General features: G+C 39.8%; 1 protein-coding gene across 15 annotated transcripts in view; it reads right to left on the bottom strand.

The window, feature by feature from the left end:
* The window catches only part of Prune2 (prune homolog 2 with BCH domain), a 284,817-nt gene that overhangs the window by 219,260 nt on the left and 40,958 nt on the right, over nt 1–24,599 (bottom strand). For all 15 annotated transcript variants that reach the window (XR_003849588.1, XR_003849589.1, XM_029563628.1 and 12 more), the window contains 4 exons: nt 17,694–17,798; nt 13,929–14,131; nt 11,190–11,353; nt 986–1,135 (listed from right to left, as the gene is read on the bottom strand). Coding sequence is in view for 13 of the 15 variants with exons in the window: in XM_029563628.1 (XP_029419488.1) it covers nt 986–1,135; nt 11,190–11,353; nt 13,929–14,131; nt 17,694–17,798 (622 nt within the window). In the remaining 2 variants the exon portion in view is untranslated. The remainder of the gene's footprint in view (nt 1–985; nt 1,136–11,189; nt 11,354–13,928; nt 14,132–17,693; nt 17,799–24,599) is intronic.

Below are 24,599 nucleotides of genomic sequence, written 5' to 3'. Positions count from 1 at the left end.
ATTTCTGTGGTGTCATAACAATCACCACGGCTAATCTCAATCTGTCAACCAACTCATAAAATTGAGTCAACTCATAAAATTCCAGAGAGTTAGCAATCAGGCCTCAGGGCCGGGAAGATCTCCTTTGGTCTACCACAGCATTCACAGTAGACCACCTTAATGTGCAATTTTATAACCTTCCCAGAGTTCCCTAGTGGGATCTGGTTTCTTGCTGGGCTAATTTGCTGAATAAAGCACTCTAGTCTCCTCGGTGTTACATGTGGTCAAATACACTGTTTTGCCATTGGGGAACTCCAAAGTAAGGGGATTTTTTTTTTAATTTAATGTTTCCCCCTTAAAGTCAAAGGATCTGGATTCAGATCCCATCCTGTCCACTTGCTAGCTATGCATATTCAATGCGGAGAGCAAAGAAGTCTGCCTGGGGTTCAGTGTTCTCATCTGGAAAGTAAGAATTATAAAACGTGTGACTTGGGGTTGTCTTGAGGATTCGGGACGTTATCCCATCAGAAAATTATGTAAATTAGGCACTCTATTGAAATTCAGATATTTATTATTAAAAATAGCCGATTAGGGAACTTCACTGTCCTGACATGGCCGGGACTCACAATTTATTAGCTTGGCTATCTTCTCTCTGATCTTCACTAAAATCAGTGACATATGATCAAGGTCATTGTGATCAATACCACACATCATATCTGCTTGACATTGCTCTAGCCACATTCTCAAAATAGAATTCAGTCAGCACAGGTGCAGATACTATGTGCATTAGCCATGTGGCTTAATCACACATCCAGGCAGAGGCCTGGGGAAGAGCCAAGCACAGGCTACCTGCCTGCAGATGACCACAAACCTCAAACTCCTCCACAAGCACCAAGCAACAGGGACAACAGTCAAAGTTGTGTTTACATTAACCTCCAATGACCTGACAACACTCCACATAGAAACTACTCCTCCTGGGAGTAAGGAGAGAGCTAGGGTCACTCACCCTGAGCACTGAGCTGGGTTTCCTGAAACACGCTGATGATGTCATCTCTTGGTGGCAAGTTAGGAAACTGTTCTTCCAGGATGGAGAGAATCTCCTCCTGCTTCTCTGAGACCTCCAGATCCATGGTCATCCACTTGAAAAGGATGCTACCTGAAAGGCATAGATAGAAATGCCCTGAATTTCCTGTCAGGACAGGGGCCAGGAACATCGATGTCCTTGTGCAGCAGTTACTGACTGCCACAACCTAGCTGAACCACATGCTCCAGGGCACAGAATATAGAGATGAAGAAACACGCCATCCCCACACAAACACAGAAAATAGCCTAGGTTTTTAATTATATCAAAATTGGAATTAATGGCTATTTAGAGATGTAGTCAATACTATTATTCTTTTTAAGGAATCAGAGAGCACAGTTCCCACTCACCATGCTACTGATTTATATATGATTTCACTTCTTTTCATAATCAAATGATTCCACAATACATAGCTATGCAATCTGATAGCACACTTAATCTGAAGTCCATGCAGTTTTGAAGTGATCTACAATTATCTCATTATAAAGATTCACAAACACAAGCTGGGCCTAAATTTCAGGCTTATATTACAAAGTGATTTGCTAGCAAGGTTTTGTGGGGGAGGGGCATGTTGAAAAATTATGTTGAAGGGTCAGAGGGAAGATCAAAAAAGCCATTTCAAAGTGTCTTGTATTCTGTTTTTATATTCTAAGAGCAATGGAGTTTTAAGTAGGATGAGTGGTATGCTCAAATTTATGTTTTATATTTTTATAAAGCCAGAATTTATACTCTGGCTACCATGTGGAAGATAGAAAAGTAATACTAGGAGGTTCTAGCTGGCTTTGTTATTGTTTTTTTTTTGTGGTTTGTTGTACGATTTGTCTGTTTACTAAAAGCAGGCTAGCATGTAGACAATGGGACAGATTCAGTGGAAGTGATCTGTTAAAAGTAGAGGGTGACCAACAGAATTGTTCTGACATAAGATGATTTTTCCATTCTTTTTTAAAGGCCAAGGAAAATCTAAATTTCAAAAAAGATTTTTGTCTACTTCTGGCTCAGATAGACTACTTGAACAACAGAAAAATGTATGCACAACAACAACACAAAACCTGCAGAGGTATCAGAGAGTTCCCCCAGTGCCATCTTGGAAACTAAGACCAGATAGGTGTGAGTGCAGTGAGGGACCCAGCATCCCATGCTACCTCCCCTCAGGGAAGCTGCTGTAGCCACTTGGCTTAGTGTGACAGCAGGTCTAACAGTAGTTTGAGAATGCTTTGAAGAGACCTTCCAAGGAGGAATCTTAATTAACCCAGTCTTGATACAGGAGACCTGAAGAGCTACATTTATAGCAAGAGTTGGAAACTACGATCTGGAAGTCCAGCCTGGCTAACTGCTTGTTCTTGTAAACAAAGTTTAAGGAAACACAGCCATACCTGTTCATTTAAATATTGCTTCTATATGTGGTTTTATACTACCAGGGCAGACTATAGGCCTACAGATCCTGAGATATTTTCTAGGTGGCCCTCTTCAGGAAGCTTGTGCCAACTGCTGTCAAGAAGAGCAAAACAAAAACAGTGCATTCTTCAGGAGAACTGAAATCCTGCTCTGAATCAGCTTGAACACAGATTTGGTCTCTCTGTCACACTTCTAACTCCTCTCAGGTATGAAAGTCCTCTCTAGCATCAAAGAACTTGCCATTCACCACATCAGCTCCATGTTTTCCATAACTAATGTTCAACTATCACCCAAAAGTTACCAAGTAAAAAGAAAATAATACTAAATGACTGACAACTTTGGGGCGGGGGGACTCATGAGAAAAGGAATGGAAACAGAGCTACAGGGGATAAAAAGAAATGAGCCAGAGAATTACATAGACAGAATCTGTAAATAATAAAATGAAAATTTAAAATTGTAAATTTAATTACTGGATTTAAGAACCCCAAAATGTAACACAGTAGATCAGATGCAGTGGGGAGCTGGAAACCAAGTACACACCTTTAATCCCAGCACTCAGGAAGCAGAGGCAGGCAGATGTCTGTGAGACTGAGGACAGCCTGGTCTACATAGTGAGTTCCAGGCCAGCTGAGGCTCCAGGGAGACCCTATCTCAAAAAACAAAAACAAACAAAATTGCCTTCCCTCAGTCAAGGTATTTTCAAAAACTTCAAAGAATCTACAAAGGCAATTAGAACACTAAGTAAATTTAGTAAGTTTGCTACCTGTAAGGTTAATAATGCAAAACTGCATTTCTGTAAATAATCGCAAAAATTGTAAAGTCAAAATTTGAAAATACAATGAATGATATAAAAGTATAAAATATTTAGGAATAATTTTCACAGATATATCCCTGTCTTGGTCAAATTAAGAACCTATTTTTTCTTTTCTTTAAGGGACTCTTTCTTATTTTTTATCTTTGGTAAAATAAAATTATAGTAAGTTATTATCATGGTAAAATTTAAGTGTTTAATTCAATATTGTTAAGTATTTTATATGGTTTATATGTTTTGCTCATTTTTAAATGACCTTAAGAACCAGCATTATGAAGTGATGACTTAGCACTATAATAAGCAACATACATGCTGATATGTTCTTATGGAAGTGTTTTTAAAATTAAATAATGCTTTTCCTCAAATTCTATAAAGGTAAAGCAGCATTGTTTCTACATATTTGCATACTTCTTGATATCTGGCCTAACAGAATTTAGCTGGCTTCTTGCATGTTTCTGTGTTCACTACAGTGCAATCTGTTACTCTGATGGAAGCTTCTGAAGAAAGTCTCCACATAGGTACGTACCTAGAAGAAAAACTATTTTGATATTCTTTCTAGAAACTGTAGATTTGTCATGTTGAGGAGAGTCTTAGTTTTAAAACATAGAAAAGAGAAAGGCAATATTTAAAAATAATCTAAAAGATGCTGCATTAAGCAGAATCCTACAGCATGATTATACTGGATTGTGACTCTGCCTGACTTGACAAATAGCAAGGATATGTCCAGAGACTGTTCAGATTCACCCCACACCTGAGATGTTTACTGGATGGGCAAGGCTATGACCATGTCATCCAAGTATTCCTCCATAGCAGAATCTCTATTTCACATCAGAAACCCACTTAGTAGTTACATAACTTTGTTAAGTAGCTGTATCAGGATATACAGGAGATAAAGACATCTGCCAGCCAGTACATTTGAACCTGTTTCCTTGTGAGTGTTGACTTAATTTTTAGCAAATTCTGCAGAATGAAAAAGTATCAATCCATAAACCTCTACCGAAAACATCCCAGCTATTCACACGCATGTAGGAGGGCAACAGAATTAACATCAAGCAACAAAGGAAGCAATTACAGTAAAAAATAACAAATGCTTCATTTCTGTAGAAAAAAATCAACTACAATATTCTTTGTCCAAAAGAATGACAATGTGAAGGGTGGGTCTCTTGGTCTCTTGCCAAAAGCAGCTGCAGTGTGTTCAAGCTGCACAGACTCTTGGGTATCAGAAGCTGTTTGGGAGAGACATTCAGCACAGCAGTAGGGGACCTCTGCAGGGTGAGCGCCTAACAGAAAAGAAGGGCTTAAACTCTTTCCTGGTTTACCTGAGGTTGATTTTTTTCATTTCAAATAAAGACATTAAAGAGTGAATAACAGAGAGCGGTGGAAAAAAAGTAAAGAGAAAAACATGAAAAAAGAACTCATCCGAAAAGGTATAAAAATCAGCACATTATCGGTTTATAATTCCTGCAAATTTAGAATGTCTAAATTTAAAAGTGTTACCTTTGTATGCAGAAGAAATAACATAGGAATTGAAAATCATTTTGGTTTTCTGGAGAAATAATCATTTCTATTCCCTGCCCCAACCCCCTCCTAAGCAAAGCAAGCAACTTATCCCCTTGGACTTTGTAGCTGTTTTGAAGTGGGATGATTCACGCTTTGGGCAAGAGCAGAAGAAAAAAAAGAAACACTTTGGCTCTGTTCCTTTCCTATTTGACCTCCTTAAAAGGATCTTTTAGAAGCTGTTAATCTAGGCTACTAAAATAGTAAGCAACTATGCTTTATTAAAGGTCAAATAGAATTACCAGCAGAAAGGACAGCCTGCTTTTGAAAACTTGGGCGTGCTTTGTCACTGAGTCCTACACTAAGAACAATTGCTATTTGTTTTAGTCTTCAACTTGTGGCTGCTGCCAAGGCCTTATACAAAAAAGTGTGAAAGGCCATTTGGGCAAAGTGTGGACTTGATAGAAGCATCCTTAGTAATCAGTGGTTGAAATCTGACTGCCAGATGGTTCCTGGAAACACACACACACACACACACACACACACACACGAACTCTCACATAAACCCCCGATTTGATGATTCGGCAATTTAATGGATCTTAGAGTTGGCAGCAATCCCCTAGTATGTATCTCTGGGGAAATAAAAGAAAGCAGGCTGAGCAGTCTGGTGGGTCTGTAACTGTTTCTGTTTGGCACAAATCCAGGACATAACCAGACAGGAACTTCAGGCCACATGATTGTTAAAATGTGACTACTAGGTATGTTCACATTGGTCATGTTTGAAAATAATAATAACTAAAGTTTCTTCAAGGCAGGAGTAGGGAGAAAGAATAAAGAACCACACAGCGAAAGCAGACAGGTGGGAGGAGAGGGCGAAAGACAGGCAAATTTCCAAGAACCAAAGTCATCGGATGATCTTATCTGCACAAGCACTTTGTTTTCCTGTACATATAATTTTTTACAGAAATAAAAAGTAATGCTCTATAAATATGTGCCTTTCCAAATGAATGTGGATGCTAATGATTTATATCTTGAAATCTCTAAGTTTTAAATTCAGTGTGGCCTATTAAAAGGCAGTGAGACATAGATAGCTACTGTGAGAGGCTTCTGTTTAAAGAAACGTGTTTCCTTTTCAGCTACAACCTTTGAGGTGTTAACAGGAGGAAAATCAGGTTCCCGAGTTGACCCTTAAGGAAAAATAAAACTACTTGACAAAGCTGAAGTTCACAAGTACCTGAGGACGATGTTGTGATGGTCAGGAAGGAAGCTTGTGAACAAGAAGCTAAGCACTAGCACTAGAATACAGGTAGATGTCTAGAGCTGAGATTCTGAATAACTAATGCCAAGAAAAGCTGCAGCCTCTAAGTCTACAGCACTCAGCCTGATGCATGTCATCATGATTAGAGGGTCGGGTGTGGCAGTTTCAGCAGCTCCTTTGTTAAATCTAAGCTCCAGTGACCATGCTCAGGATACACTGCATGAGGGCATCCAAACATCAGCAGTGACCATATCAATAAACATAGGATTGCCTTGATAGAAAGCACTTTGAATGCTAGATCTCTTGGCAAATATGGCAGCATCTATGTGAAATATCTGACCTAAGAGATTTATACTGTTGGAAAACAAAGAAGCAAGCCATGTTCTGTGGTCCTTCACCTCGTTTGTAGAAAACATGGATGATGGCAACAGAAAAGACCAGACTGGCAAACATATTAGAAGGATGATCTAAAGTATCTATGGCATATTTTTGCAATTTGGTTAATAAACTGTGACAGCTATTTTAAAAGAAAGAAATGCAAATAATTTCAAAGTTGTTAAATACTCCACCAACTTTGAAACACTGGTCATACTGAGTTTCTTATTAACAGAGCCATAACTGTGCCCAGGCTCAAAAGGATACAAGTGACAAGGGAGATTATCAGACACAAGCAGATCACATCTATGCTGACCACATGATAGTTATCTAAAGAATCTCTTAACACCCTCAATAATCAGGTTCTACATCAACATTTGAATAAATAGTAAATAGAATGTAAATAATTCAATAGCTAATAACTAATACTAGTAATTTTTATAACCAAGATGATCAAATATGATTTAATCTGAATATGTATTTCCATATCTATAGAGAAAAATCTGCGTGTATAGAATAGTTAAAGACAGCAACAGTGGAGTCAGTTCTTTTTGAGAAGAAAGATGCAAAGGAAATAAACTTGAAAATTAGTAGTTTCTTTTCAAAATAACTGGTAAAGTTTCTGTTTCTGTAATGATATGGATTTTCTGGTAATCATATTTCTATGTCTCTACTTGTTCCAAGAAACTCAGATCCAAAGTTCTTCTGAGTTTTGTGTTGTCTCAACTTTCTCTTTCCTCTGCTACTTCTTCTCTTAGTCCTGACTCTTTTATGGTTTTGGTTTTCTTTTGTTTATTTTTATTATATGTGTTTGGGTGTTTTTGCCTGCATGTATGTAAGTGCACTCATGTTGTGCAATTCCATAGAGGCCAGAAAAGGGAGCTGGACCCCCTAGGACTGGAGTTATGGATGGTCCTTAGCTGCCACAGGGTGCTAAGAACTGAATAAAAAAAAAAAAAAAAACAGCCAGCCTTAGGCCTGAGTCCCTTCCTGCTCTGCTCCTACAGCCAGAGAGTCCCTACTAGAGTGACAAGCATACCACCAATCATCAAAGGAGCTTCTTTTTTGAACAGATGGAGACTATTACAAAGTTCTACAACTGATCAAATATCAAATGCAGAAAATAAGTGCATGTGAGGTGCCTAGCCCTAAGTGACACATCTACAGTGCAACCTCTAACTGCTAAGTCTCAGGGAACATAGAAGAGCAGAGAGCAGAAAGAATATTAACGCATCTCTCAACTCACCAGCAAAGCTTCCTTCTGCAACAGATGGTGATTAACCCAGAAAGCCACAACTGACCAAAGTGCAGAGAATAAGAGATTGCAGAGTGCTTATCCCTGAATAAGCCACCTATATCAAACCTCTGCCACCCAGGGCTCAGGGACCATTGTGGAAGAGGGGGTGGAAAGACTGTAAAAGTCAGAGGTGGTAGATGACCACAAGGAAACAGATTTTTTTTTTTTTGAGACAGCTAGGAAGTTACTCACATGAACTTACAGCAATAGTAAAAACATGTAAAAGACCCATGTAGGCTCAAGCCAGACAAAATCCCAGCAAAGATGTAGGGAAGTGAGTAAGAAGCCCCAACCTTAGTTGAGGAATTACTGGCAACTAATAACTACTGGAAGAAGGAGAGTTAGTTTTCTTTAAGGGAGTGACACTAGATAAGTTAACCATATTCCAGTGGATGGACACACACTGAAGGACATTTGGGGACACAAAATTGTTTGATATGCCTCAACATATATTACAGAATACATGAAATGTGGTAGGGGGACTATAACAGGGGTAAAGATAAGATGAGATCTAAATATAATAAAAATATATTGTATGACATTTGCAAAAATTAAACATTCAAAAAACAAAGAGCAAAATCAAACACAGAATTGTACAGGGCAAAGTTTTAGGCACTCCAAAAAACTTGGAAGTGAGCAGAGGTGGAGGAACTAAAATGGAAACCTAAGGAACACTCGGCCATTGGGTATGGTGGCGCATAACTGTAATCTCTGCACTTGGAAGGCTGGGGCAGGTGACTACCATGAGTTCTAGGCCAGCCTGGGCTACATGAACTATTTTGAAAGATAACTGCTCCTCTTGAGAATTAAAGAATTGCTTATAGGGAGAGAGACAACAAATCCTTTTATATTTGAGGTTACAACATGAGTGGAAAGTTATGAAATCTAAATGTGATTTCAGCAAATAGAACAAAATCTGACTCAATTCATTTCTTTTTTAAAAATATTTTATTTATTAATTTTATTTTATGTGTATGAGTATATTGTCTGCATGTGTGAAAGTGCATCCATGTTGTGCAATGCTCATGGAGGTCAGAAGAAGACAATGGATCCTCTGGAACTGGAGTTATGGATGGTTGTTAGCCACCACATGGGTGCGGGGAACTGAACCCAGGTCCTCTTCAAGAGCAGCCAGTACTCTTAACCGCTGAGCCATCTCTCCAGCCCCCTCAATTAATTTCTTATATTTACTAAAGATTCAGGAGGTTTTTAAAAAGGTGGTCTACTGCTCCCAAGGAGGAGTGAGCTGCATGGCTCTGGGGAACAGGTCTTGAGCGACCTGAGTCATCTCTTCAAAGTCAGATTCTTTGGTTCACCTTTTAGTTCCCTCTGTTCAGCCACGTTCTACTTCCTCTCCACATATATGTGCACTGTGGCCCCAGGTTTTGAGAGTTCTCTTACCACTGTGTGAGCCCCTATGCCTGCTACCTCCCTGACTTCTATGTACCAGCCTGTCATGATTTCACCCTCTCGCATTGTGATGCTCATGTTCTGCCAGCTTCCCAGTGTTGCTGCACGCTTGACTTCAGAGAGACCTCTGGTGTCATGCAAGACCCAGATCCTTTACTGTAGCTCTGTCAATTAAAATAAAGATAACTAAGCAGTCTGAGTCCCTTCTAATTCTCTAAATCTGAGCAGCGGCAGCACCAGCATGAACAAAGCTGTGCCGTTGTGTTGATGTATTACAGTTTCCTATTGTTTTAGTATTTACAAAAAATCATGACGATGAGCTGGGTGTTGATTATGTCTTCTCACTAAATAATGTGTGTGCTGATTTTTAAAAATAATAAACAAACCATTTATTTTGCAAGCTATGTGAATAGCATATTCTGTAAGTGCTTGCCTGAACCATGCACTTGCATTGCAACACAGCTCCCTGAACACCCCCCGAACTAGGAGTTCTGATGGCCTGTAGTTTCTGTCTTCTCTAGCACAGAGATGAATGACTATGCTTGCTTATGTTAGTTGAAGGCATCATTTTGTAAAGGGTATTTATTTATTTATGTACTTTTATTTTATGTGTATAAATATTATGCCTGCATGTGTGTAAAGTGCGTCCATGTTGTGCAGTGCCCACAGGGGACAGAAGAGGGAGTCTCAGATCTCCTAGAACTGGAGTTACCAATAATTGTTAGCTGCCATGTGGGTTCTGGGATTCAAACCCGGGTCCTCTGCAAGAACAGTCAGGGTTTTTATCCACTGAGCCAGCTCTCCAGCCCCAGCAAAGGACATTTTTATAGACATTCATTGTCATAAAGTATTCGAGCCAGGTTTACTAGAGCCATTAATTCTAAAACATTTAGAGGAACTGTATAACTCTTGGCTCTTTCTCCTCCAAACTGTGTTAGAGACTGAGGCAGAAAAGGGAAAAGTCCTCGGAAGAGATGTGACAGCACGTCCTCCGTTTTCCGCACTTTTCATTTCTTTCCGTCTGTTTCCTCACAATCTTTTCCTTATTAAACATTCGGGGAACAGTTTGTGCCTACAAGGTCAGAAATGGCTTGTGGAAATAAAAGAAAGCTTTATATGAAACAAAGGTGTCCTACATGCAAAAATAACCCAAGTCCTGTGGTCATTTCACGGCACCAAATTTGACTGACAATTTTCTAATTGAAAACCATCGTTCGGAAGCAGTGGGCGCCACTGAAGGAGAGGACGGACAGCATTAGCACCACGTAGCCTTCCTTCATTGTCTGTAGGGAACTGGTTCCAGGACCCACGGATGCTCTACACACACGTGTAATACAGTATTTGTAGACATCCAGTGCACTGTTCCAACACATTTCAAATAACCAATAGATTGCTAAGTGTGCTTGGTAGGATGGAAAAGCAGTGTAAATTGTGATGCTGGATTTTTTAGGGAATAACGATATGAGGAAATGTCTTTACATGTTCGATACAGATGCAATTTAAAATGAATATTTTCAGTTCAAGGTTGGAGGAGCCACGGCGGAGCCCACAAATACCGGGAGCTGACTCCAGCTGAGCAGAGCAGTAGAGGCCGGTGCTACAAACAGGTCACAGACGGCGTCTATTGCAAAACGGGACTGAAAGACCTAGCACCAAAATATCAAAAAAATAAGAGCTGTGTATTTTGCCAAGCAGGCAGGATTATATAAACCAAGCATGTATAAGTATCAGGGGATACTCCAAGGCCGCCGGCACGTGGAATTCTGGTGAGCAATCACGCTGCCGTAGGGAATGTCCTCGGGAAGCTGTTAACAGAAGAGCAGCCTTCCGGCTCTCCGACCGTTTAGTATTCTTGTCTAGTGAAACAACAGCACAGCCCCTTCGTGCCTATTTCTAAATGCACATTTTTAATATTCAATATACTGTTACTCTTTAACAAACTCTTTACTCCCTGCCTCTTTGGTGACGCTTCCCGGGGTCTTTAAAGGGATAGTTAACCCAAGAATGGATGGCACGCTTTCTGCTTGAGCAGGTCCAGAGCCACCCCATTAAGCCTTCCGTATTTACTAGGAGGTGCCATGCTCACCTCTGAGGACGTGAGCCAGCTGCTCGGTGATGAGCTCTGGAGCCTCACGGAGGAGCTCCTTCAGCACCAGGGAGGAGGAAGACTCGGGGAGCTCCAGCTCGCCGTCGCTCTGCTCAACAGGGTTAATGACTCTGACAACTGCAGATTCCAAAATTCCGTCCTCGCTGCAAGATAAACGGAGAAGAGGAGGAGAAAGAGCTAGGGCGTGTGTTCTCGCTTCCGGGATGTAATCTCTGCTCCTACACGAATAATTTTCTCTCGAAAGCCAAAAATACGAATAAATTCTCATGACTCTGAAGAATAGGGCCTTATTGGGGCTAGAGAGATGGCTCAGTGGGTAAGATACTTGCCGAGAATGAGAACCTGAGTTTGGATTCCCAGACCCCACAGAAAAGCTGGAGGTGTTCCAAACTGTTACTCCACCGGGGTGGCCGGACAGGCAGGTTGTTGGGGCCTGCTAGCCAGCCCCTAGCCAATTATTGAGCACCGGGTTCAGTGAGAGACCTGATCTCAAAAGATAAGGTGGAGAGGAAGACACCTGGTGTGGACCTCTGGCACACACACACACAGATAAGAACCCTATTCTGTGTCTTTTCAACGTCATTTCTGCTCATCACCTCCCAAAAGATTCCTAGAATATTCTATACCTTCACAGTAGCTAATGTTTATTAACTTCCACTATAGGCTAGATACCACTATAAACACTGTAGCTGTGTTCTGACTGTGTGGAACAATTCTGGTAAATTCTCCATTTTGCAAATAAGGACACTGAAGTACTCAGAGGCTAAGGAATGTGTCTGAGGCCACATGGCTAATAAGTAGACTAGGTGGTATTTGAGCTGACAATCTGGCTCCCAAGCTGGAACAACCAGTCACCACATGACAGAAAAAAATAATCACTGGGCTACTCACTTTTCTTTTAAATAAGATTGTTAGTTAATTAAATTTTGTATTCATTTATTGATTTTTGGAGAGTTAAGGCTCCCCTCTGCATGCTGGGCAAGTACTCTGTCACCCAGCTATATGTGAGAGGGGGCTCTTTATCAAAATCGGGAAGATATGGGTAAAACTATTTTTTTCTGACTGTTCAAAAACAAGTGAGTGATAATGAGGGAAACAGATCTTGATTTATTTTTTAAATATTCTATTTAATAAATAATTCCAAAACCAGAGTTTATAACAGTCTCAAAGTCAGCATAACTTTTTTTCCATTTTAATTAGTAACAAAACTCATCCTCAATTTTGATCGATATGTACACATTCCATAGCTCACTCTTCTGTTTCTCATCTCATCTTTGCCCATGTCTGTTTGCCTTGAAAAAGTTGACACATAAATTTAGCCAAGTGTATGATCACCAGGAATTCTGACTATATGGTCTGTTCAGGAGGTTCAAGTCTAAGATTAGGTTGTCATAGCAGTTGGGAGCCTGTGGGGAGGGTTGCATGTCAGAATGTCTAGAAACAAAGTGGGTGCAGCTTAAGCCAAGAACAGAGACTAAGAGACAGAAGAGTCCCACAGTCCCTTTGGAGGGTAGTCTCTACATCATCTGGGACATGCCCTCAGAAGGGAACCTCTAGAACCATGAACCAAATAAACCTCTCCTTACTTCATAAGTAGCCTGTGTGATGTATTTCATTATAGTGATAGAAAGCTAACACAAATGATAGCTGAAGTTGGTTAAAAAAACTCACTAATAATATTCAGCCTCTTATGGACAGATGGTTGATAAATATTCAACAGAATTTCATTTACTTCAAACAGCATAAAGATAAAAGCAGACGATATATTCAAACTTTTTAAAAATCCTTGTAAAATGATTGTATGATATTGCCCAAGTACACTTTAATTCATGTGTAAGTATGCTTACTAAAATGGTAGGCAGATCTCTGAGTTCAAGGCCAGCCTGGTCTATATAGTGAGTTCCAGGACAGCTGGGGCTATAGGGAGACCCTGTCTCAAAAAGACAAAAAAAAAATTATTAAATATATGTTTTATTTCATGTGTTCTTAGGCAATTGATGGTCGTCAACAACAGGCAAATTAGCAAACTGTGTAAAGAATGAACATTTCAAAGGATGGTGTGTGTATGTGGTGGCTCTTTACTCAGTTGCAGTAGAAAGCATGTCATGGGGGCATGTCTGCAATATCCCTAAAGATGGAGAATTTGCTTTATTCCTCTTCCTTGGATTCTTGCCCCAGCTAGCAGCTCTTAAATGCTTACTAAAGGAGGCAGAATGGCCACCTTCTAACCTGAAATCTTCCTCACCTGCTTGTGGTAGCTAGGGCAAATCCATTGTGACACTGGGTTTGACATTTCTGGCCCGTAAAATAAGAGGATTGAACTATGTGAACTTTCAAAATTCTATCTTTCTTGTAGCATAAAACGGACCACCGACGGTCAATTGACTTTTGTGGCCCATTTCCACATGTGTTTCCCATTTCCCTACTGAGATTTCTTACTTCAGAACCTTTCGGTTTTATCTACTGTTTCAGTTTTCATTACTTATTTTCAGCATCCATACATAAGACTATTGTATCGCCTTAAGAACATAATATACTTTTGGTCAAAGTATAAAGTGAAAACTGGCATAAACCAGATTTTGTCATAAAAGAAGAAAATATTCCTTTCCCCATGAAGTCCTTTCAATAACTCTTCTTAAATAACAATAATCTTGAGCACGGTGACAACCAGCAGAAAACCCTCACTTGGGACAAACCCACAGAGCCTTACAGTCTTACCTCCCCAGGACATTGCTGCCAACCAGTGTTATCGACAACTTTCCTTCGTCGTTTAGCTGATGCAGGTTGATTTCATCTCGGAATATGTGGAAAGAGTCCGAGATGTTCAGCTCTTCTAAAATAAACCTTGTCTTGGTGAAGTAATTGAATTCAGTTCTTGGGATATTCAGCACTGGCAAGCAGAGAACCCCAGGTGGACTTACCTACCGAAAGAAAAATGGACTCAGCCACCAGAAACAGCAGGTTTCCTCCAGCTTGATGCTAATTGCTGAAGGGAATGTAAGTCTTCTGGCAATACTAAACCATTTGACATTCACAGCAAATTTCCCTGAGCTTAATTAGTAGAGCGCTGTCCTGGTAAATGGATTCTGATGCTTTATTCTATATTTTAATTACATTTATTTATTTCAGTGTGTTTGTATGCATGTGCCACAGTGCACATGTGGAGGTCAGAGGACAACTCTCCTTCCATCACATGGGTCCTGAGGTTGTTGAGTTTGGCAGCAAGCACCTTTACCTGTTGAGCCATCTTGCTGGCCCAGCCCTGATGTTTTCTAACTTCTTGTTACTCTGCTTGAAACTTCACAAGTCTTATTTGAAATATTTTAGGTCTCACTTCAACCCTTCTACAATAAAAAAGCATATATGTATATACACATACATGAATGCTTTTCTCTTCAAAGGTAACAAACTCACGTGGCTTTATGGAATTTGCAGAAATTTTGAATAGTTGATCATTAAGGCTGATCAGGTGAGGACTGAGGAAACACTGGAAGGCACCTACACCCCATCTAAACAGGGTGCCTGCAACTTGGCTCCAGCCAGTTGTTCACATATAAGCATTTAAGTCTGTTGTTAAATCTTTCACTTATTCAAGGTCATCGAGAAATCTAGGCACTAGAGCATGATTTGTGAAACTGAATTGTTGCAATTAAGTTTTTAAAAACACAAAACATGATGTAGGCCAGGGACAACTCTTTTAGGAATCAGGTTTAGCCCACATATTAATAAGTTATGATCTCTGATGAGTTCTTATTTTAAAAGTTTATGTTTGCCAGGCATGGTGGCCCAAGCCTTTAATTCCAGCATTCAGGAGGCAGAGGCAGGCAGATTTCTGTGAGTTAGAGGCCAGCCTGGTCTACATAGCAAGTTTGAGACCAGTTGCAGCCACAGGGAGACCCTGTCTCAAAAAGACAAAAAGAATTATGTTCATAAATCTCTTATAAAAAGCATTTGTGGCAACTGAATGGGTAGAAGAAAGAAAATTCCAGATTCACTATAAATTTATTTTTTCTGTAAGAATTTAAAAGTAATGTGTTTTTCTTGAGAGTACAGCAACAAAACTCTTATTGCCATTGAAAGAATTCGGGGTTTGTTATCGCTGCATTTTTTTAAAAAATATTATTTTTTATCTTATGTGTATGAGTGTGTTGCCTGCATGTATGTGAGTGTACCCATGTCTTGCAGTGCTGTGGAGGTCAGAAGAGGGCTTCAGATTCCCCTGGAGTTAAGGATGGTTCGTAGCCGCCATGTGGGTGCTGGGAATCAAACCTGGGTTCTCTGCAAGAGCAGTCAGTGCTCTTAACCGCTGAGCCATCTCTCCAGCCCCAATCACTGCATTTTTTAAATAAAGCATTTGGCCTGTACTCTGATGTCATCACAGCCCTGAAGTAAGCATAGTACTTAGGACAGTTCAGATCCAGTCCTCTGTATCCCCTCTCTAGCATTTAAGGCAGGATTGTTTTGTTCTGCCATGTTTTCCAGGACATAAAGCAATCTAGCAGTAGTAGGCATTTAATAAATACGTGTTGAATTGAATAAAGAAATCAGGTACTGCTATAGCATATAAAGCACAAAGTTTCTCCAACAAAGTGGATTGTCTCTCCACTGTAGTGCTCATACTGATCCCAATTACAAGTAATCATTAGTGACATATGTATGGCAAGTTCCTAATTAATTGACATTTATGCAGAATTCCTGATGATGCAATGGAAAACAATCAGTACGTGAGTCACAGCATGTGCCCCATGTTGTCCACGCAGGATGTATTCTGAAGGTGGGGTCGGAAAACTAGATGCTATGTGTGAAATCCTGTGGGTGGGCTATGGGGGATGCAAATAAGGGAAGGTCTAAAAATGACTAAAACGTATGAAATCCACAAAAATTCAATAAAAATATACATTGAAAACAGAAAACTGGATTCTAGCCCAATCCCTCACCCCACAACTCGGAGAAAGCTCTTTTCTTCTCTGAACTTTGACTTTCTCCATGTGTAGATTGGGGCTCACCCACTCTTCTATCCACCAGAGTTCAAGGGATGCATGCAAAGCTGCAGAGCCCTGCACTACCTTGTGTGTTAATACTCTGAGGGACTGAAAACTCAATGGAAAACTCAATGGAGACACAGCCTGTGTGCACTGAGCAAGGCCTAGCACAGTAAGACAAAGAAGGCATGGAAACAATGAAATTCCTAGTGTGTGACTCCTTACTAATGCCACATTTGTTTCTATGCCTAGTAGAAAGTCTCCAAGGGAGAGGAGAATCTATGGGTCTGTTTTCATCTATCTGTCTATCAATCTATCTATCATCTATTCTTTTGTCTCTCACAATTTTCCCACCTCTTTTTTTATATGTTGTTATGCTCATTCACAACACTATAGCTATAGTTAGTTGTATTATTATTATTATTATTATTATTTAATTTTCTTTAAAGTGCAAGTGCCACTGTTAGTCTAAAGGTAAATCCGGTTCCGTCAACCGTGTTCTCTGGGTGAGCAGCATGGAGCAACAGGGACTGTTTAATATGCACATCTCGACTCAGGCACATTCATCTCTTCATATCAATTAATCTCTTACGAAGTTCAACAAATATAAGATAAATTTGATATACAGCCCACATGTAGAGATCAGAATATTTCACCCATCATTTTCATCAAATGCTGCCCTAAAGCGGTGTTTGCCACCCACAGCTCATTCTGGAAGACTGGGTTTCATGTGCATTTTAATCACTCCAGATCAGCTATGCATACTCTCAGAGGATCCAGATACTAACACAATTGGGAAAAAAAAAAAACAGTCTCTAGAAAATTAAAAATTCTGTGAAACTTTTGGAAATAATATCCAAACATTTATAATATACATTTTAAGGCTTCTAGGCACTAAAGCCCATTGTCATGGGCTGATGGATTTTATGGATGGGAAATTTAAATATGATTTTTTAAAAAGCCTTTTCTAGTTCTGTGGCTGAGAGTGTGTTTCAGAGTAGAGAGATTCTCCCTTCAGGCAGATTATCATCAAAGCTAAAATGCAAAACCAAGGAAGGATTACAGAATGTAGATTTGACATGCAGTGCCCGGGTCTCTGAATCTCTGACCAGAGCTCTGTGCTTCATGTTACGTAATGTGTTTTTGTGCTCCCAAAGGTAAGGTTATACAGTAGGGAAAGGAAGTCCTGAGCCCTGCTTTTTCAATGCTCTGGGTGCTCATAGAAGCAATTAACTACTATAAACATTTTAATTTATTTGCAACAGTAACCTTATTGAAATATGGTTTTATGAGGAGATCAGTAAGAAATAACCAGAATGATATTTAACACATAGTGGGTATTTAATAAATGTTTGTTGATTAATGGATTTTTAAGACTTTTCTCTGCTATAATCCACTAGAACATGAAAAACCAAATTAATAACATCAATTCCTTAGAAAATGTTTGTTCTTAAAAGTTATACAACTGAGATATAGGGGACATAATCCTTTTTCCTCTCACCTTGTCCAGAAAGTATGCATATGTGAAGGCTGAAATGAGAGAATCCAAGTCACACGTCTTAGGTCCTATAACTACATGGACCTTCTCCAAGCGTTTGCTTCGATCCTGCAACAAATAAAATAAAGCATCATGTCTTTGTTTAGAAAGAGGAGAAGTTTCAATGTTTCTAAAGGCTGCCTCATCTATACTTATACAAAATGACAGAAAATCAGAAATTTATCAAGAAAACATAAAAACCCTATAATATGTTTAATATAGTCATTCAAACTACTGTATTTTCAAGAAGAGAATATCTAGTTTTGTTAAGATTATCTATGAGGCTGAGGAGATGGTTCAGCGTGTAAGAGCACTTGCAGTGCAAGTGTGAGGGCCTAAGTTCAGATCTGGACACATAAAAAGCCAGTGACAATGTACCTGTGGCTCCAGCACTCTGGTGTGTAGATCAGGAGGACCCCCAGGGCATGCCGACAAACAGCCTTGTTGAAAAATGTTAAGCTCCAAATTTAGTGAGAGACTTTGTCTCAAGGGAGTAAGGAGGGGCACAAGAGAGGAAAGACGTCCTCTGGTTACCACCCAGGACACAGCTGCTGCACATACAAGTCCACATACATGCCTGCACTACACACATACATACACACCAAAATAAAAGATTACTTACAACTTAACTTCTTTTGAACTCTATCTTTGAGCTATAATTTTTTTTTTTTTTTAGTAACAGATCATTTTGCTCTAAAGAACAGTTGCACAGGAATCTACTGGCATTTCCCTACAGAAGATATGTTTCTTAAGGAAAAAAATGACTTTTTTTCTCATATCCCTGGCATACTACTACATAGTCAAATAAACATATTATTTTGGAAAGTATTTGTGTTTTCACGTGGTATTTGGGGTGCCAACAAAATTATCCTATATTGTTTTATTATTCGGTGAATTTACAGATTTTTCTCATTCAGGAAAAGGGATGTGTTTATATCATTGGTCTAAAAATAAAAATTGTATTAAGTACTCTTTTAAAAGTATATATAGGGCTGAAGAGATGGCTTAGCAGTTAAGAACACTCACTGCTCTTGCAGAAGACCCAAGTTCGATTCCCAGCACCCACATGGTGGCTACAAATCGTCCTTAACTCCAGTTCTAGGGGACTCTGAAGCCCTCTTCTGACCTCTGAGGCACTGCACGACATGGGTGCACTCACATACATGCAGGCAATACACTCATACACATAAAATTAAAAAAAATAAAATTTTTTAAAAATAAAAGTGTATATTGTCACTTCTCTTCTTTTTTATGGCTTACTCAGTAGTTTCTTAAATTCCTTTACAGAAAGCTGACATTCCTTTGAAACTTCCACAAAACCAAGTGCTTCTAGAAAATTCCATAGCAAACCACCTGATATAAATAATTATAAAATAAGTTAATATCTGTGTGTGTATGTATGTATATGTGTGAAACAGTCTCATGCAGCCCAAGCTGGCCTCAGTTTCATTCTGTAGCTGATGAAGACCTTGAACTACTGACTCTCTTGCCTCTACTTCCCAGGTGCTGGGATTATAGGTGTGCTCCATCCACCATCCCAGCTATAATTAATATCTTTATGTTTTATCAGCAGCAACACATGTGTTCCCTCCTTTCACTTTCACCCCTTCTTTTAATCTCTCTGTTTTTAAAAAGTATTTTATTTGTTATTTTTATTTTATGTGTATGAGTGTATTGCCTGCACCTGTGTAAGTGCACCCATGTCGTACAACTGCACAGGGATCAGAAGAGGGTGTTGGATTCCCCTGGAACTTGAGTTAAGGATGGTTCTTAGCCACCATGTGGGCACTTGGAATGGAGCCCAGGTCCTCTGCAAGAACAGTCAGTGCTCTTAATCTTTCTGTTTAAAACTGACTAGAAAGCCATCTTACTGTGATATTGTTTACCAAGCTACATTGGTTATGACTGTTTCAACAAAAGCCACTTGGGAGTCCTTTATATGCAGAACAAAGTTAAAGCATTAGGAAATAACCAGCCAGGTATTTTGCAAATGAACCAAAAATACTGCTAGTATTTTACGGAATTGATAGTATCAATGTATCAGAAGCAAATTATTAAACACTGAGGATCTGGCCCACGCAACAAGATGAAGTAAATATTTTCGCATTACTTTGCTGGGTTACATAAAGGCCATTTCCTGAACGTGTGTAATGTACTTTGGGCATATCCCACACCCTGCCACTCCCCCCTCCTGCTCATCCCCTTTGTTCCCCATACAGTGTCACTTCTACTTTCATGCCATCTGTGCACGTATGATTTTATGAATCAACAAAAAATGAAGGAAATCTTGAAGGAGGCTAGGTAGAGCCCATCACAGAGAAAAGTGGCAGATAGATTTTACAGATGAGTCATTTAGTATGTGATGTTGCTAAATTAACACAGATGTGGTTTTTTGTTTTTCTGAATATGTATTTATTTTTAATAAAACAGAAAGCTTAAAGTGTGGTATAGATTCTGAAGATAAGGATAATACCCCATTATCACCCAGTCTAGTTCTCATGACTTCCTTTCCCAAGGTCCTTTTCAAACATCATAAATGTACAGCTGGCTCACTAGGCTGAGCATCCTTTCAGGGTTCTAGTCTAGGCCCAGATCTCAAGGTCAAGATGGCAAAATATTCTAGAAGCACCTAAAGCAATTTAGGTAAATAGAATTCCAGTTCATTACAACATGAGAAAATGTGTCAGGAAATCACATTACTGTATTACTGTAAATGTTGTTCTTCTGAGAAGCTCAAAAGGTCAAAGTAGACATTACCTCACTTCTCCCACGTCTGAGACTGGCAGTAGGATGATCAACAGCACTTTCTCAGGTCAGAGGAGTCTGTGATGGGGTCAAGCTTGTTTCTAGAGCCTACAGCCTGACATGGTAAGAGCCAACTCCCTGCCCTACTCTAACCACCTCATAAGGCCTTAGTGACTGTGTCCACATGAGTGAGCATGACACTGAGGGAGCAGAGAAGGCTAAACACTGCAAGGCTGCAGACATCTGTAACAACAATATTGTTGACTTAATTGTTTTCTTGTCTAGGCTTCATCATTCCAAGACATAGTTCTGGTTCAATCTTTGACTTATATAAAAGATGTGCAGGATATAGCAATATTTGTGTGTCAGTTCACTTCCAAGTGCAACCCCCAATTATTACTTTAAAACAGAAAAGAGGCAGATGAGGTTTGTAATCTAAAGCATGCTAGACTCAGTTCTCACAAGCCAGAAACCTTCTTCATTTAGAGACGAAAAACATACTATCTTATAGGTCAGTGCCAGGCGGACTCCAGTGCAAAGCCCGGAGGTTTCCTGTGCTGTCTTGTGCCTTTGCACGCGGCCTCATTTCCCTGTTGGCTTCCTTTCTTCCCACACGTCAGGTTCTTTCATGGTCATGGTATCTTCCAATGCCATTCATCCATGTGATGTAATATTGTCAACTTGACAGTCATTTGGGAGACAAACCTCTAGAAATTTCTGTGAGGGAGTTTCTATTTTTAATGGTTAATTTCATCGAGGTGGGAAGACCCATCCTAAATGTGGGCAGCACTGTTCCATGGTCCAAATAAGGAGAAAACTAGGCAAGCACCAGTATCCATCTGTCTCTGCTTTCTGACTGTGGACGACCAGCTGAGTCAAGCCCCTGACTCTATGACTTCCCTAGGACAGGAACTGTGTCTTAAACTGTGAGCCAAAATAAACCTTTCCTTCCTTGATTTGCTTTTGTCAGGTGTTTTGTCCCAGCAACAACAAATGTTACTAATGCAACTCACACCAGCCAACCCTGGTAACACACTCTTCCTCCACTACTGATCTACAGAGTGCTGCTCTGAGTCCCAGCTCTCAAGGCAGCTCTGATGGAGAACATATGCCAGGGAGCATGCCTGGCTCAATGCATCACCTGACAGTGCACTTTTATTTGAAGGAACTGTCTAGAAACCAGGCCACAATCCAAAAGAAGATGGGGCTGGAGAGATGGCTAAGCAGTTAAAGAACATACCCTGCTCTTGCAGAGGACCCAAGTTCAGTTTCCAGTGTCCATGTCAGGCAGCTTACAACCACCTGTAACTCCAGTTCCAAGGGACTGAATGACCTCTTTTGGATTCTATGGGCACCTGCACTCATGTGCGCATACCCTCACACAGACACAGAACATAATTAAAAATAAAATAAATCTTTAAAATATTATGGGAAATTTCAACTGGGTTGAGAATATGAACCAGACAGAAATGACATCACAACCAGAAGGTACTTTCGTGTCTGTCAATGAGCTGTAAAAGGGACAGGTTTGGCCTCAGGGCATCTCAAAGGCTCAGTGCCCAGCATAGTCCCTATCAATGACTACTGATAGGATAGAGCTGGGGAGCAGGAGAAATGGGGAGATCATGGATCCTATGCTCAGAGTGACCCCTGCAGGCTTGGAAAAATAACGTCTGAAGCCTGTCACAGATTTGCCCTGTAGGGAAGACTGACCTCATACTGAGGTTGACACCAGCAAACACACAACCCCACTCAAGTTTTCACACAAAAGAATAACCTCTGCAGAACAAACAGAAAGCACATAGGTCAGGCCAATGCAGAAAATTCTGAACACTGATGTCAAGGGTCAGGAGGTGCCCATGGATCCACTCACAGGACAGCAATGGCATTGCTGAGTCCTCAACCCAAAGATGCCTCTGCCACAGGAGGAAGGCAGGTTTCACATCCAGATACTGTTACTCACTGATGTTCACGCTTTGTGTTAATGTCCCGGCTGTTCATACTGTGTTCTGATGATTTACAGACAAATTATAAAGGGGCTCATGTATAATTTTATACATTCAAGCTATTAGCATCCTTCAACAGCAGAAACTTGCTTGTACAAGGTCCATTCTAAGTCCTAGGAACAGCAGTCAAATGAAGGAAAATCACAGATACCGTGGTACTTTCGCATGTGTTAGAGCTGACAAATCAATCAGATAATGAGAAATGGGGGAGAGGTGCTGAAATATTAGTAGGATTCTGGGATGAGTTTCTTTGGAAAACACGATGATTGAATAAGGACCTGAAGCTAGGGAATAGAGCCCAAAGATGCCTCAGGCCTTGGGGAGACTGCTGCAAGGGCCATGAGGTTAGGGTGTACCCAACACATTCAGTCAGTAATTACTGATGAGTGTTTTCCTAAACGTGAGTTTGTGACATCAGGAAAGAACAAATCTGGTAAGTTAATGTCCCTGCCTCAATAGCAGCACAAGCACGGTAAGCGTTAAGGAATTTCAGAGACCAAAGACTTGATGTTAGTGCCTAAACCCAGCACTGCCAAGCCCGTCACAAATAGAACACTTATAATTGGATGAAATAGATAGAGCCAGTTTTGCCATCTAAATACATTCCAAGTAGATAGCCAGAGTTCCCCATAATTAGAAAAGAAAATATATTGAACATTCCAGCAGTCCAGCTCATGACATTTTTCTTTTTTTTAATTCAAAATTTAACTCATTTTATTATTGCTGTTTTTTGACAAAAGGAAGCTTTTATTAACAAAAGGTTTTTATTTTTTAATTTATTTACTTCATGACATTTTTCTATCATTATTATAATAAACTTTTAATAAACTTTCAAGGTGTGTTTCTATACACAGCTAAAATGAGACTTCTTACCAAGAGTAACTTCCTAGCTTTTTTCAAAAATTTTATTTATTATTTTTATTTTATATGCATGAGTGTTTTGCCTGCATGTATATGCACCATGTGTATGCCCAATGCCCACAGAGGCCAGAAGAGGGTGTCAGATGCCCTGGAACTGGAGTTATAGATGGTTTTAAGAGGCCATGTGGGTGCTGAGAACCCAACTCGGTTCCTCTGCAACAGTAGCCAGTGCTCTTCTCCAGCCCCCAAAGCACATATCTTGTTCCCTCATCCTTATCAATAAATAAAAAATGGAAGGAAAGGGAAAAGGGCTCTCCTAAATTTAGAGAGTGGCATCTCCAAAGAGAGCCAGGCTTAGGTGTGGCAGATTTGCTTGGCATGGAGGGGTCCTGCTTTCAGCCTTCCTTTTTGCCACCTGGTTTCTTTCATGTTTATTTTGCAGTATAAAGCAAGGCTCTCCTGCCTCAGACTAGAATCTTCATGTTTTATTCTCCAGTCTGTGTTTTTCTTTATTTTTCTGATAAGAAACACATGCCATCATAAATCAGATGTAGTGCTAACATTGATTATACACATTTTGATATTTACATATATATGTTTACACATGTACTTAACGAAAATGGGGTACTTCTGTTTCCACTGTTTACAGACTTTCTTCTTTGTAAATTTTTAATTTCTATTATTTTTAAATATGTATATTGTAGGGGAGGGGTGTGCATGTGAAAACCCTGCCCATGGAGGTCAGAATAAGGCATTGAATACCGTGGAGCTGGAGTTACAGGAGGTTGTGAGCTGGCCCCAGCACGGGTACTGGGAATGGAACTGTGGTCCTCTGCAAGAGCAGTGAGCACTCTTAACCAATGGGCCATCTCGCCAGTCCCCAGAGGGGAGGGATCTAAATACCACCAAATTATATCATATGAAAATCACAAAAATTTCTATAAAAAATTTAATTAAAAACAAATTTAAACATAATAAGTGACTGGGCATGAAAGGGAAAGTAACCCATGCATTTAATGTCACTTTTGTTTTTAGGATTTTTATACTTTAGTACTCACATTATATTAGTTTTATGAATTTTTACTAAATTTTATGTTGAAAGAGGAATCAAAGCTAAAATGGAGAAAGCTATCTTGAGAAATGGAAACCACCGTTATCTAGTGGAACATCTGTTTGCAATTACCGTGCTTGCTAAGGCACCTGCAATTAACTCTGTAGTTAAAGAATGTCTTAACGTCTGCCCTCAATACCTGCCTGT

This window comes from Nannospalax galili, unplaced genomic scaffold (genome assembly GCF_000622305.1).
Source record: "Nannospalax galili isolate Female #2095 unplaced genomic scaffold, S.galili_v1.0 scaffold1296, whole genome shotgun sequence".
Classification (NCBI taxonomy): Eukaryota; Metazoa; Chordata; class Mammalia; order Rodentia; family Spalacidae; genus Nannospalax; species Nannospalax galili.
This window is presented reverse-complemented; position numbering and strand designations above follow the sequence as displayed.